Source organism: Cucurbitaria berberidis (assembly GCF_010015615.1).
Source record: "Cucurbitaria berberidis CBS 394.84 unplaced genomic scaffold K460scaffold_4, whole genome shotgun sequence".
Taxonomy (NCBI): domain Eukaryota; kingdom Fungi; phylum Ascomycota; class Dothideomycetes; order Pleosporales; family Cucurbitariaceae; genus Cucurbitaria; species Cucurbitaria berberidis.
The window spans coordinates 1,321,575-1,336,292 of record NW_024468938.1 but is presented as its reverse complement, the minus strand read 5'-3'; the positions used below and the strand labels follow the sequence as shown (position 1 = coordinate 1,336,292).

At 49.3% G+C, this 14,718-nt stretch overlaps 6 protein-coding genes across 6 annotated transcripts; 2 read left to right on the top strand and 4 right to left on the bottom strand.

The window, feature by feature from the left end:
- Window positions 1–239: 239 nt before the first annotated feature.
- Window positions 240–2,262, top strand: K460DRAFT_407458 (HET-domain-containing protein; the record flags this gene model as incomplete). Its single annotated transcript, XM_040937076.1, has 2 exons — window positions 240–513; window positions 578–2,262. 2 exons carry the CDS (start codon window positions 240–242, stop codon window positions 2,260–2,262), a joined length of 1,959 nt encoding a protein of 652 aa, XP_040785651.1.
- Window positions 2,263–2,567: 305 nt separating this feature from the next.
- On the bottom strand, window positions 2,568–3,735 carry K460DRAFT_287721 (glycoside hydrolase family 131 protein; the record flags this gene model as incomplete). The annotated part of the gene is made up of 2 exons (XM_040928987.1): window positions 2,568–3,586; window positions 3,648–3,735. Coding segments are annotated over 2 exons (1,107 nt in total), but the record flags the coding sequence as incomplete, so codon positions are not given.
- Window positions 3,736–5,034: 1,299 nt separating this feature from the next.
- Window positions 5,035–6,054, bottom strand: K460DRAFT_378311 (uncharacterized protein; the record flags this gene model as incomplete). The annotated part of the gene is made up of 3 exons (XM_040935065.1): window positions 5,035–5,486; window positions 5,539–5,739; window positions 5,796–6,054. 3 exons carry the CDS (start codon window positions 6,052–6,054, stop codon window positions 5,035–5,037), a joined length of 912 nt encoding a protein of 303 aa, XP_040785649.1.
- Window positions 6,055–7,754: 1,700 nt separating this feature from the next.
- Window positions 7,755–10,026, top strand: K460DRAFT_368012 (glycoside hydrolase family 47 protein). Its single transcript, XM_040933692.1, has one exon. The coding sequence runs from the start codon at window positions 7,844–7,846 to the stop codon at window positions 9,614–9,616; it is 1,773 nt and encodes a 590-aa protein (XP_040785648.1). The 5' UTR covers window positions 7,755–7,843; the 3' UTR covers window positions 9,617–10,026.
- Window positions 10,027–10,079: 53 nt separating this feature from the next.
- Window positions 10,080–11,894, bottom strand: K460DRAFT_387268 (MFS multidrug transporter-like protein; the record flags this gene model as incomplete). The annotated part of the gene is made up of 2 exons (XM_040935635.1): window positions 10,080–11,670; window positions 11,731–11,894. 2 exons carry the CDS (start codon window positions 11,892–11,894, stop codon window positions 10,080–10,082), a joined length of 1,755 nt encoding a protein of 584 aa, XP_040785647.1.
- An 802-nt stretch (window positions 11,895–12,696) lies between these two features.
- On the bottom strand, window positions 12,697–14,549 carry K460DRAFT_378308 (cytochrome P450 monooxygenase-like protein; the record flags this gene model as incomplete). Its single annotated transcript, XM_040935064.1, has 3 exons — window positions 12,697–13,212; window positions 13,269–13,957; window positions 14,015–14,549. The coding sequence occupies 3 exons, from the start codon at window positions 14,547–14,549 to the stop codon at window positions 12,697–12,699; spliced, it is 1,740 nt and encodes a 579-aa protein (XP_040785646.1).
- Between the last annotated feature and the right edge of the window lie 169 nt (window positions 14,550–14,718).

Here is a 14,718-nt window from a genome sequence, read left to right as displayed (position 1 = left end):
GCGATAGCTCGGGTAGGGCGTAGGCGCTTCTAAATCTTCACTTACCAGACTAATGCAAGATCGTTGGCCTATGAGAGACCGTTGTCCAGATCTCGCCAGATTGCCCAATAATTGTAACTTGACCGACCGCTCGATTTATAAGCTTACTCGCAGGCAGGGGTCTGCAGTAGTGTAGACATGCCACGGTAAAAAACATGGTGGGGTTACTTGTGTCCACGTACATCATCTATTAAATCGCAATGGCTGTTTGTGAACGGTGCGCTGCCATCTATCTCGACGATGGGTGCTTCTACGCGCTTTCGAACATTGGGCGCATGGTGTTGTCCGCATGTCCAGGCTGTCACTTCTTCCTCAAAGTCGTTCAGAGTTACGGCAACTCTATCGAGGAGATTGCGCCGGAGACACAGGTCTTCCTACTCCGGCCAGAGCTCGAAGAAAATCTCGTCCAGGGCCTGTTCTTCACGATGAAAGACTCGAGCTTTACGATTCAGTACAAGTTTAATCTCAGGATGTGTGATGCTTATGGCAAGAATCTTCTCTAGTCTATCGGGCGAGGACGCGTCTAATGCTGAGTTAGGCCTCGAAACACCGTTCTGGATCGACTACGAGCACGAAAATACAAAGTATCTCGGGCGACTGATATCTGAACACTCTGGCGGGGACGAGTGTCTTGATTTAGCAAAGGCTTGGTTTGAGCGCTGCACCAAATCGCATGGCGCAGCGTGTTCGTTGGAGAAAGCGGTTGCGTTTCCGACCCGTCTCATTTACATCCCACGCGACGACCCTAGCCGATTGAAGTTGTGCGTCACACAGGGTATGCGAGGCCAGTATGTTACCTTGAGCTACTGCTGGGGCAAGGGCAACTTTTTCAAGACGTTATCCACCAACATGGAGGAACTCCAATCCAGCTTTGAAGCGGAGACGTTGCCAGAAACACTTCGTGATGCTGTGCGACTCACTCACAGGATGGGCTTTGAGTGGCTCTGGATTGATTCGCTCTGCATCTTGCAGGACGATTTCCCAGACTGGAGTCGAGAGTCGTCTCGCATGGCGCAGATATATGGCAACGCCGCCTTCACCATCTGTGCAGACTCGACGCGTAGTACAGACGACGGCATATTCAGACAGCGAGATGTGTTACAGTCGCATCAATTTGGTCGAGATTCAGCTTTTCGCCTACAGGCCTTGTGCAAGCCGTGGGGAAACATGCCCCAACACCCGCTCTACTCGCGAGGCTGGGCATTTCAAGAACGCATGCTGTCGTCGCGCAATTTGCACTTTCTCAACGGCCAGATTGCGTGGGAATGTAACACGACGTTATACATGGAGGAGTTTAGGGCCCGAATAAACCACCCAGCGGTACACTTCACCAAGAACCTGTTCACCAAATACTTCCACCAGCAACGTCTGCCAGCCGGGACAGAGCCAGCGGAAGGGGCTTCAATTCCGCGCATTGCAGCCTGGAACTCGATTGTTCAGGAGATGGCCGTCCGCATGTTCACATTTGACTCTGACCGTCTTGCTGCTATATCTGGCATGGCATCAGCTTTGCAAATCCCTGACATGGGCACATATTTCGCTGGAGTCTGGTCGCGCAATCCATTCCTTTCGATGGCTTGGTTTATGCGCTTCCCGCAATCCGTTCCGAAATCTTACAAGGGCCCGTCGTGGAGTTGGGTGTGGACGCAGCGCCAGATTGTCTGGCACGACGATACCTGGTGCGAAGATGAGCTATTCAAATCAGAGGCAAATGCCGACTGGAAATCTTGGGACGAGGCGTTTGGACCGCGACTGCTGGAGCAGAAGATGATCTACAAGGGAGTCGATCCTAAAGGTGAGGTCTTGGAAGGGAGTCATCTCGTCATGACCGGATACTGCCGGCCGATCTATGTGGCTGAGATCCCAGACACCGACTCCGACGACAACTTCCAGGCGGTCGCGGGAAGTGTTAAATTGCAGAATGAAAGGGGGAGTAGAGTGTGCATGGACGTGAAGAGAAACAATTGGAACTCCGTGTCATCATTCATCAAGGACTTCTCGGATGCTGAAGCTGAGATTGACGCCAAGAGTGTAAAGGAGTACTTGTGCGTCCAGATTGTGCGGGAGTTGAAGCGTCGAGATTGGAATCCTAAAATCTTGGCTTTGGTGCTTGAAGAGGTTGATGACGCGAACGGGCAAGCATTCAGGAGGGTTGGACTGTTGGATCTGGATGCGGATGCTTCTGAGGAGCAATGGGAGAAAAGGACGCTTAAGCTCGTATAGATCCTGCTTCCATAGGATGTTTGAGTGAGAAGTTGCTGATAGCTGCGCATCATTGCTAGTAAATCAAGCGCCTGACTAGGTGGAATGGAAACCTACATGCCAACCTTTCGTTACCGTCCATATTCCTAAGATTGGGTCAACAACTGGACTATGAAAAGTTTGATTGCATGAATTTGGTAACAATGTTGATTAGGCGCTGCTTGGATCGACAGCTTCCCACGAACTGAGGCTTGCCGTTGTTGGCAATCAACGATAATATAAAGTATTTACAAGAATGATGTTTAGGTGGTTGTACATGATCGTGCTCAGTTTTTGCCCTGTTTTGCCCTGAGCCAAGCAACGAACTGCTTGATCGTGAATTCTTCGGGTAGAACAGCGTCGGAGCCTGAGCCAGCTCCTGCTGAAGCGGTCGGAGCGGCGACAGCAGTGGATGAGGCAGCAGCAGTGGATGAGGGAGCGGCAGCGGAGGAGACGGCATCAGCGGACGAGGCCACAGGAGTGGACGAAACAACCGGCGTCACTACAGCCGCAGCAGTTGAGGATGCAACAGAGGTCTCGACTACAGTCGCAGCTGTAGAAGAGGAGGCGGCAGCGGAAGAGATAGCAGCAACAACAGTGGAGGAGGCGGCAACAACGGCCGTGGAAGAGGCGGCGGCAGCAACAGTCGAAGAAGCGGCAGGCTTATCGGCATCACCCGAACCTCCAGGGCTGTTGACCGAGGTCGTAATGTCGCCGTTCTCAACATACACGCCGCTGAAGAACCAGTCCTCGGCGCTGGTACTACCAGGCAGGCGGAGAACGCCAAGATGCCAATCAGCACCGTTGGACGAAGTGGTGGCGGTGAAAGGACCGGCAGTCTTGGTCAAGGGGCTGCTGCCAGTCGAGTGCCAGAAAGTAACCGAGCCAGCAGCGAAATCGATCTCGTACGCGACGTTGTGCCATTCGTCTGCAACCAGTTCAACGTCCCACTTGGACACGCCGCCCACGTGCCACTGCAGCTTGGTGTTGCTGGTGCCCTGACCGCCGTACTTGAGCTCAGTGAAGTGGCTCTCGAAGAAGGCGATCTGATGCTCGTTGGTCGCAGTTGGGACGTTCTCGGTAGATGTCTTGACCGAGAAGTGGTAGAAGACTGTGCCCTTGTTGATGGCGGCTTTGGTCTGAGGGATGAGCTCGGTCCTCAACATGCTCTGACCATTCCATCTGGCTGTATCATCAATGGTAATCTTGACACCCTGCTTCGAGCCAGTGTCGGTGGGGTTTTTGTACGCGGAATCGAGTTTGACGTATTTGTCAACTGCACCTGAGCCGTGAATGTAGTACTGGTCTAAAGGTCGGAACAAAGTCAATGTCTGTCTCAATGCAGTTCGGACATGGACTCTACGTACAAGCACCGACTGGGTTGGAGAACGACCACTTTTCGAGGTCTGCGCTCGAGGTCATATCATTGAACCGCCCATCCCAAACTATTGTGCCTATTATGCTTGTTAGCTTCACAAACGTCACTGATTGATTTCCATGGCTCACCAGCAGACACGGCGCTGAGGAGCGCACTCAAGATAGCAACTTTTCCAAACATTTTGAATCGAAGGCGGACAGAGACCAGCTGTACGGAGAAAGCGAATGTCTACTACGGAATGAAAAATGAAGGACAGTAGTGGGATAGAGGAGGCAAGAAGACCAAACGCGCAGTATAAAGTGCTTTCAAATTAGAGCCCACTACAGCTTGGCGCGAACATCAGGACGGCGCGACCGGATGCGCTAGTTAATCTCTCGTGGCTGCATGCGCAAGTACTGACAGGAAACCAGATGGCATGACAGAGGTTAGATGGTGGAAACGATGGCGTGAAACGTCTGGGTCGTCGAGGCTAAGCTACATTATACGAAAACTGCCCCACAGTCTACTTGTCTAGGGATAGCGCGCGAAGCCTGGTGATGAAGGGGTCTGTGAACCGCTTCCCTGCTCATAACGGCTTGTTTCATCCAGCAAACGCAAGACCGAGGCGGAAATTAGCCTCCCGTTGTTTCGATTGGCAGGTTTCATTATTCTTCCGCAAAAAAGGTGCGTATCGAAAGGAGAAGAGCGGAGAAGGTGCACAGAGTTGTGGACAGGATGCTAACGTAGCTACGACGGGGGCGTAATGGCGTTGCGCTGCGTCGGAGGGACTGTGAGGTTCGGCGCGACTGTAGGACCGCCCAAGCTCGGGCCACGGCTTCGGGGCGTTCCTCGCCCTCGGCCTCATCTCTCGCGAGCCAGCGCGCGAACACCAGACAGAAGGTCATCGTCAAGGAACAATGAAGGCTCGCTGCGCCTATCGCGAGTCACGGTTCGGCAGAGAGAACAAGAAAGGCACAAAAATTACAACAGCAGGGATTCGCTAGTGGTCACCACCGAACTACTAATCCGCCTATATACACTACTTCTTGGTCGGACACCATGGAAGCCAACAAGTTGTGCGTTTCCAGACATCAGCTTCCTTGTGTTTCGAGCAGAAAGTCCGCCAATAGTAGCATTCAACAAGGGGCGTCAGTGGCGGCTAGCATGCTGTTCTGATTAGGCCTTCTGTGCCACAGGGGGGTTTCGCCTGACTGTTGGATGCTAGCGGGGCAGCGAATTATCCCAGAACGCAAAGATTTGGACCCCGTCAAACGCTTTTTGGATCTCAACAAGAGCTTCGCCGCTACATAATGCTTTTTGTGCATATCGGCCATCAACAGGGAAACATGCGGTATAGCACGACCACACCGCGGCATCCCTCGCCGCTCCCATCAAGACTAGGACTGTGGCCTATAGTTTCCCTGCCACAACTCTGCGGGTTGTGTAAGAGTCGTGCTGCCTGGAGCCTCTGCTATGTACCGGCCATGGTTCCCTGTTTGATGTTGCCATGGCTGAGAATCACTCGTCACTGTTTGAGAGTTCATTCCCTTTGGATCTTGGCCAGGCGGATACTGTCGACGAGAACCACCTCGATCATGTTCTGCATTTCCTTGGTTTTGCTGCGTCTTCTTATTTTTGCATTTGCGTAGGCACACCCACATCAGCGCAGCACCCAAGGCTATCCCAGCAAGGGGCCCTACAACAACTCCAGAAATCCAGGTGTTGCTCTTCGACGATGAACTTGGAGCAGATGTTTGTTCTGTAGACTTTGGTGCGCTAGAGCTCGAGGATGCAACACTGGTGGAAGTAGTGGCGATACTCGAGGACGTTGGTACGGTGGACGTGGCACCTATGGAAGCATTCAGTACAACAAGACTTGTTTTCGATACTTGGGAACCTACTACTCGACCTGACTGCAACTGTGCTGGACGCTTTCACAAGGCCACTGATCTTAAATCCGGGCGATGAGATCTGCTGTGTATACGGGTCGGTAGAGTCGAAGAAAGTAAAGCGAAACACCCAGAAGTCTTTTTCCGAAAACGCATTGGAAGCTATGTTCACGTTCCAATCGTACGACGAGGTCGTGGTGAGATCGATGCCGCCTAGTTGCAAAGTCAGTCTTTTCTGCATTGCGAGAGAGATATGGGGCTTTGCTCACGACCAATCTTGGAGGTGTACTTGGACCCGTTGAAGTTGGTGATCCACAGATCGAGTTTTATGGTATCGCACAAAGGACAGTAGGGTTTGAACGAACTTTGGAGATCTGACTTCCAGAGCAGTGTAAATTTGGCGCCACTCTGTAGCGATGTAGACCCGTCAGGAGCTGCGGGTGCAGTCCAACCATCCTGTACAGTTTGGCACCATACTTGCAGTGGGAAGAGAAAAAAGACCAAGATGAGAGAAGAGTAAAATTCCATATTTGTTGGACTCCCAACACTAAGGGTTTACTACAACGGTGTGAAGAGTCGCGCGGAGAGGCCCTTTCAGATAGAGGACCAGCGTGTGTATAGGGGGCATATCCGACAACAAGGCCGAACGCCACATTTGCGGCACATTTCATCCATATGCAGGAGGTTTGTCTGCTGGTTTCGAGGTCCCCAGCACCAGGCCCATGGCACTGGGAAACGTTACTCATTTCCTATAGAAGCTGTTCATCACCACCCTGGTTACTGGATATGGTATAGTTGGGTGCAACCAAGGCATGCCACGCGATCCTTCGGCTCTCTAGTCTGTATACTTTTACTTCTCAAAGTTCTCAAAGTATCGGTTTGGAACCATGGTTGGCGACCGTCTCGACCTATCTTGGAAGAATCAATGTAATCACAAACATCTCCGCACTTAAAGTACTTTCACAGAACCAGCGATAGCTCAACTAGGGCGTAGGCGCTTTGAAAATCCTCTCTTAAAGTATCCTCAACGTACGCGTTTAATTTCTTCCGCCTAAGGTAGTCTAGCAGCAGCTCTTAACTATAGTTTCTTAACCTACCTATTTTAATAAAAATAACGCTAGCTTTAGTTACTTAATCTCTGCTTTTATATTTAACTAAATACTATTTATTAAATGCTAACTTTTATTATTATTTTAACGCTTATAGCCTATATAGCCTACTTAGCTATTTATTTATTATTTTTTAAAATTATTTAAAAAAAGCTAGGTAGTCTAAATTAGTAGTAGTAAAAATAAAAATAAATATTTTTTATATAAAAAATTAAAATTGCTAAATTTTAGCATTTTTAATATTTTTAACTATTAGAGTATTTTCTAGTATATAGGCTATTAGTAAATAGTTATAAAAAAATAAATTTTTTTTACTAAATATTAGTTTTTAATAGAAAAAAGCACTTTATATAAAAATTACTATTTTTTTTATTTTTTTAAACTATAGAATCCTGCTTTTATAAATATTATTATTTAAAAGCCTATTATAAATTAGTTAAAAAAAATTTAATAAATTAATGCTTTAGTAGGTAGCAAAAAAAAAAAAAATTATTTTATTATTATATAATATAGCAAATAAAAAATAAAAGCTATAGAGCAGCTTTATATATACTTTAAAAGCAAGTAACTCTTTTAAATAATTATATTTAAACTATTAGGCAGATATAATTATAACTTGCATTAGACTTATTAGTAGTTATTAAAAGTAAAAAATCAATATTTAGTACTATAAAAAAATAATAATAAAGTTTAGAACTATAATTAACATTAGCAACTATTTTAATTTATTTTAAAAAAATTAATATAATTATAAATATTTTTATACTTAAAGTACTTTTATAGAACTAGCAATAGCTCAACTAGGGCGTAGGCGCTTTGAAAATCCTCTTATGTATACTTTTACCGTACTTTGGCGAGAGAAACAGGTAACGCGCGCATACGTAGGCAAGAACGAGATCAACCACCACCATCACCACGACCCATCGCGATTGATGGTGGCAGTGATGTGGACTTGCTCACCTTTTTGGAGATAAAACCGGGGACCAATACACATAATTTGCTGCGACGTGGGATTCGTATCAACTGTGTAGTGCTATTAACCGCCAGGATTGCGGCACGGATCGATGCAGGGGTAGGTTAAATTCACTGTACGCGCTGTGTTGGACCTGGCTGCCGTCATGCGCGGCGCAACTCGACACATTTTTATCTCTCCTGCCCCGCGGCAGAATCTTGCAATTGATCACGCTTTAATGTTTGAGAGGCAAGTCATGTTCCTCAGAAGATATAGATGGCCTATTTTTCTTATCGTGGCTTTGGCCTTTCTTGCAACAATAGCTCCGCTTTCTGCTCGTTTCGCACCATCTCGGAGTCCGACCTTTCCCATAAATGATCATCAATATTCCGATCCATCGAAAACACCCTCGACTGGCCCTATTCGAGGCTCTCATGCCTGCCCCACGACGCCGCCAACTCCAGCGCTCAACCCAGACACCCAAGGCCGGTTCGACTGGAGAACAATCCCGAGACACTACTCCGTCGAACAGTACTCTCAATTGCCTTTGGGCCAGCCGTCACCCAGGCCTTCTGTTCAACATACTTTTGGGACAGAGTCGATGGAGGCTAGGAATGAAACTGTCTTGCGTAAAGAAGCCGTGCGAGATGTTTTCCAGCGATGCTGGAAGTCTTACAAAGATCGAGCATGGACAAAAGACGAGCTTGCTCCTATCTCTGGCGGAGCTAGAGACACCTTTGGAAGTTGGGGAGCTACCCTAGTCGACAGCTTGGACACACTTTGGATCATGGAGATGAAGCAGGAATTTGCAGTAGCCGTTGATGCTGCTGTCCAAATCGATTTCGGACCGAAGATAGATGGCGAGATCAACGTGTTTGAAACAATTATACGTTACCTTGGAGGCTTTCTAGGTGCTTATGATGTATCCGGTTGTCACGACGCGCGACTCCTGAACAAGGCTATCGAGGTCGCAGACATGGCATATGCCTCATTCGACACACCAAACAGGATGCCAGTCTCAAGATGGAGCCCCAAAACAGCTGTGAACGGGGAGGAACAACTACCAGCAGAATCAGTGCTAATCGCTGAAGCAGCCTCTGCCAGCGTGGAGTTCACACGCTTATCACAACTCACCGGAGACATGCGTTATTTCGACGCCATCTCAAGAGTGACAGATGTGCTTGATAAGCAACAAGGATTGACCAAGCTTCCAGGCATGTGGCCTATCAGTGTGAACATGCGAAAGCCAGACTTGACTTTTGATGGTTTCTTTGGCCTTGGAGCGATGGCGGACTCCGTGTACGAATATCTTCCGAAGATGCATCAACTACTCAACGGAATCGGTCCTGTAGCAGCGCAGTATCACAAGATGTACGAGTATGCCATGTCTACTGCGATAACCCATACGCTGTTCCGCCCCATGGTGCACGACAAAGCAGATATCTTGATCGCCGGTGGTAGCGTAAATGGAGAGAGGAATGCCAAGGGTCAGCACCTTGTGTGCTTTGCTGGCGGCATGTTCGCTCTTGGTGGCCGGCTTTTCGAGAACAGTACTCATATCGATATTGGCCGTAAGATATCCGAAGGCTGCGCCTGGACATACAAGAATGCGCCAAATGGTATCATGCCAGAAGTCTTCTCCATGACCCCGTGTCCTACGTTGTCGGCATGCGATTATACCCCCCAACCTGGCTCAAGTCCATTCACCGACGTTGGTGACGGGCGGTACGTTCTCAGACCGGAGGCGATTGAGTCGATATTCTACATGTACCGTATCACGGGCGAGTCAAAGTACCAAGATATTGCGTGGGAGATGTTCCAGGCGATTAGCACCCATACTCGAACGGAATTTGCCAACGCTGCGATTGGAGACGTCATGAAGACGCCAGTGGAGAAGTATGACAGTATGGAAAGCTTCTGGCTGTCCGAAACACTCAAGTACTTCTACCTTATCTTCAGCGACCCTGACGAAATAAGTCTGGACACTTTTGTTTTCAATACCGAAGCGCACCCATTCAGCATACCGTAACGATAGTTTTGTGCTGTTCTCAAGACTATGTATCCACGTACAAAGGGACACCAAAGAAAGAAATTGGTTTGCAGCTGCAGAACTCGACAGACGGCAGATAGGATATGTGAACTAACTTCGGCGTCTCATGGGCGTATGTGAAAGAATAGGCTGCTGTGTCTACTATCCATCGAATCTTAGGAACAAGGTCAGGGCGAGCATAAAATATATAATCCTGGTCATATTTTATCTCTGTGGTAACAGCATCTACATTGACGCTCTTTGGCATGTGTCAACACCCAGTCAACCCTTCAGTGTCCTGGTGCATGAAGATCGGTTGCGACTGGGTTCTTGCAGTGTTGGAGACTACAAAGAAGTAAGCGCAATTATCAATGGTCAGCCAATGGTCAGTTGATTCCACTCGTGTATACATTTGATCAATCATTAAATTAATGTGCTTTCAACTATACTTCTAGTTGTTGACCTACTTCAACTCTTGAGCAGTCTGCATAGCCGCAGCGCTCGCCCTTATCTCCCCCATCTGTAATTGTCTTGTAGCTTCATTTTGGAATTGCTGGCGCCGCCTATCCTCCATACTCAAAGGATGCTTCTGCCACCCACCAGCAGTGACGAGCAGGGCGATACCACTGATGACAGAGCAGACAACTAGGGTCTCGTTGAACGCGTCTGTGTACGCTTGTCGAATGGCAAAGTGCTGTACCGGTGAAAGGTGCGGCATGGTGTCGGCCAGTGACTGTAGCTGCCTAGGATTGAGAAGAGCAGTGTCCAGAAGCTGATGGCGCTGCTTAACACCCAAAATAGCTGTCGATGCGGCTATGCCGATGCTTCCACCCAGCATCCGGATTTGGGCCACGATACCTTGCGCAACAGCCGTGTCTCGAAGTTCAGCCTCCATAGCCGCGAGCAAGCTGGAATTGCTGACTGTCAAGCCGAAGCCAAAGCCGACGAAGACTTGAAGCCCGTAGGCGCGCACTTGTGTGGCAATGACATTATCAAGTGTGGAGAGCGCCGCCGTGCCGACAAGCATGAAAGCAGCGCCCACTACCATGACAGGGAATGTGTTATTCTTTTTGCGTGAGGCAGCGCCTGCAACGGTAGACCCGATGGCCGAAGCGCCAAGCATAGGTAGTAAAGCAATGCCCGACGCGAGTGCGCTATGTCCGTTGACAACCTGGAAGCGCGTGGGGAGCGAGTATATTACGACGAAATAAGGAAATCCCACCAACATCGTTGTGACAACAGCTGACATGTAGACTCTGTTTTTAGCCAAGCGCATGGGAAAGAGGGCACCAATGGCGTCAGGCCAGCGCCGCGCAATGAGCCATTCCCAGCCAAACAGTGCCAAGTAGCAGACGGTCCCAATCACAAGCGGAGCGACGAAGAGTGCTGAAGTCCATATCGACTTATTCGAGACGACGTGAATTCCGGCCTGTTGGAACGAGAATACGAGCGGAACGGACGAGGCGATGAGGAGGAAGAAGCCCAGGAAATCAATCTGTTTGAACGTGTGGCGCTCAACACGCCGAAGCTGACTTGAGTCGGGCCATGCGATAATGAAAAGCATCAAGGGACCGATGCCGATTGGCGCATTAATCCAAAAGATCCATCGCCAAGTGGTGTAGTTTGTGATGATACCGCCCAGCACAGGACCCAGGATGCCCGACATGGCGATGACTGCTCCTGCCAGGGCGCCTATCATCTTCAGCATCCTTAGCGAGCTTATTTCGGGGAGTATGATGAAGCCGACTGAGTAGAGACCGGAGCCACCGACTCCCTGCAGAGCACGCATTGCAATGAGCTGGTCGAGAGACTGGACGAAGCCGCAACCAAGCGAAAACGCGAGGAATATAATGGCAGCGGCGATATAGGCATTACGACGACCGAAGACATCGGAGAGGCTTGCGAAGATGGCAGTGCAACCGATGTACGCGAGCGTATAGGACAGTGCAATCCAGTTGACTTTGGATAGGGAATGGAACTCGACACCAATGGTGAAGATGGCAGTGGCGACAATGGACGTGTCCAGGAAGGAAAGGAACAGACCGAGGCAGATACTGGGTGGCGATCGAAGTTAGCAGTCGAGAGTAGACAGTAGAACATGTCGTTGAACCTACCTAATGTACAGCGACACCAGTCTCCATTTTGCAATCCGAGGCTCTGATGCTTGCTCAGACGTTGGGAGCTCAGTCTGGGCTGGAATAGACACAGTAGCAGCAGTAGTAGTAGAAGCTTGCTCAAAATGGGCACCGCCTTTCTCGGCAATACTTGCGGAACTCATCACACTGCTCTAGTCCATCAGCATGCTGGCTATCCTTTATATCAATACCATTTGTGAATTCGAGTTTTCCGGGTCAGCAGTTTTGTGGCGAGGATGAGACCCGAGCCAAGACCTACGGCCGTAAATAGGGCTCTCACTTTGTTTCCACATGGCCTATGTGCTTGACGCAGCATTATTCTACCACTAAAAGTATTAGCCGAGACTTACGGCCGTACACCTGGTGCTCCTTTGCTGTACCTCGGTACACTGATCAGCACACGTCAGGCCAGCACCTTAGGTATGCACTAACCAAGCCATGGCTGAACGGGGCGGTGATCTGCCCTTAGCATAGGCTGAAGGTATACAGGGATGCGAACCGAGTGCGAAGATAGTGTGCCCCACCCCACGCCGCCCCGCTACAAGGATAAACGAATTACCACTGCAGCGAATATTACTCGCGAATCTATGCTCAAAGCTAGGCAGCGATAGATAGGAAGTCTTTCTAATGTCCCCTTTAAGCAGCATGTTACCCAGCGTCTCTGTGTCGTAGCAAAATGTGCGTTCTTTGCTTGTATGGCCAGGGCTCGAATCCCAACTTCCGCAGTTGATAGCGGCACTGTCGTCTCACTATACGTTCGATTGGGTGGACGTGCCCATGGCGTGCTTGCCCGGCCTCGATGTTGGCGACGTGTACCAGGGCCCTTCCTACTGCTTCTTTGACTCGTACTCGCCCGGGCGCAAAGATAATACTGTCACCCGCCTTCACAAAATCGTCGAGGAGGTTTCCACAGGAGATCACCCAGAAGAAGCGAGCTTCGAAGGCTCAATCCCGCTTTACCCACACCAAACCCACGCTATGTGGGTTGACCATCTCATGTAACATGTGACCTTCGTGGTCGACTTTCAAGCTGCTGGACCATGCTCTCGCTCGTGCTTGTTCCACCGTTTCTCCTTCTTTGGGTACAATTTCTACTCTCCAATCGCTAAATAGAACGGCTAACACAGCAACAAGCTCAACTTGTGAGAAGCGTTTGCCAGGACAGACACGCTGACCCCACGCCCATGGCATGAAGTGCTCTGAAGTGTCGGGGGCCAGTACTTCAGCCTCGAACGAGTCTGTGTTCTGGTGGTTTGAGACGATGATATGTTGTTTCGGATTCCAAGCAAGAGGATCTGGACCCCAATACTTCGGATGCGAATGAAGAGCTGGAAGAGAGCAGTGCACTGAAGTTCCTGCAGGAATCATATACACCTTGCCGTTGAATTTCAACGGCTGCGGAGTAGGGCCGGTCGTTTTAACTAGCTGAGAGAGCGGGTGGCATATCCGCAGCGACTCCATCTTTACAAGGTAAGCCATGAGAGACGGACAGGCCGATTTTACGAGATGTAACTTACAATTACAGCGCTACAGCGCTTCAAGTTCTTGAAGTTGTCATAACCCCATGAGTCGGAGTCACCACTGGGCGTGTAATGATGCAGTTCTTCGGCAATCCAATCTTGCGACTGGGGATTTGCCGATAAATGAATGATCAAATTGGTTAGTGCAATCGCCGTAGTGTCGTTTCCAGCAAAGGCATACACGAAGAGATTGCTGATAATTTCTTCCTCGGTCATGTTTACCTTTTTGCTCATGGTATCCCCGTCCGCTGGCCTGTCAACACTTTCATCAGACCCTTGCCCTACCTCGCATGCGCGCACCAGACGCGCAACGAGATGTTGATGGTCTGTCTTTCCTTGCCTCAAGTACGATCGCTCTTCATTCATCAAGCCTAGGATGTAGGAGCGGAAGGCGACCATTGCTTCCGCGGCGCCCTTCCAAGATTTAGGCGTCCACCAAGCTTTCAAGCCTTCTTCTCCTAAAATGAAGATTTGGATGATAGAGCCAAGAATAGTCGAAAGGGAAGCCCGGTACATATAAGATTTGTCATCGACGTGCCAGCTCTCACTCTCTTCAGCCCGTCCTTCGAATGAATACACCTTGTTGAACAACGCTGCAGCAAGAACGTTGAGCGTGAGTACCTTGGTGTCTTCGGCAGTGGAACGAATAGGTTGTTGAGATCGTTCCGTCCAGTACTCCAACATGCCTGGCAGTTCTGTAAATAAACGAGTAAGTTTAGTTTTGGGTGGAGATCATTGCGTACCTTTCGCTTGCATCAATGATTGTTTCCAGACCAATTCATTGTTCTTTTCTGTGAACGTGACACCTGTCATCTTGCGATGTCGCTGCCATTCTTGATCGTCTGTTGTCGAAAGATTCTTGCCGTAAACGTTCAATACCGCCATCTCCTCCATATTTCGTCGGAAATCGGTGCGCCTTTGTAGAATCTCATAGATGATGCTGGCATCTGCTACACAAAGTTGGAGACCACCCGGATGAACCACAAGAACCACATCGCTAGATGCGTACTCGTGGACTTCTGCGCGCGCATTGGCTTCCCAACCGTACGAGTAGATGCGGGAAAAGTTCTCGCTGGCAATGCCAATGCGTTCGCAAAGTCGTACGAAGGAGCTGCCATACAGCAACCAGAAGGGATTGATTGGGGATATCCAGCGCTCAAGATAAGGAAGGCCAGTTGCTTTCGCCGTTGCCCGGTTTTGAGCGAGTGATTGCGCAGTCCAGAATACCAACGCGATAGGAAGGGCGAGAAGTGAAAACATCACCGTTAGTAGTGCCATGATAGCTGTTGATCTGGTTTAGCAACAATGACGATAAAAATCCCGAGTGAAGTGGAGAGTGAATGTTGCATCTACTGACTGTCTATTAAGACGTCGTTTGTTTATGAACGACCTGCATCAGCTCGAGCGCAGAAATTTCAACGACTCCCATGCAACTAGCGGCTCAATT

Bases quoted from the DNA above. Each gene is read 5' to 3' on its own strand.
- K460DRAFT_368012 (XM_040933692.1), top strand. From the start codon at position 7,844: ATGTTCCTCAGAAGATATAGATGGCCTATTTTTCTTATCGTGGCTTTG.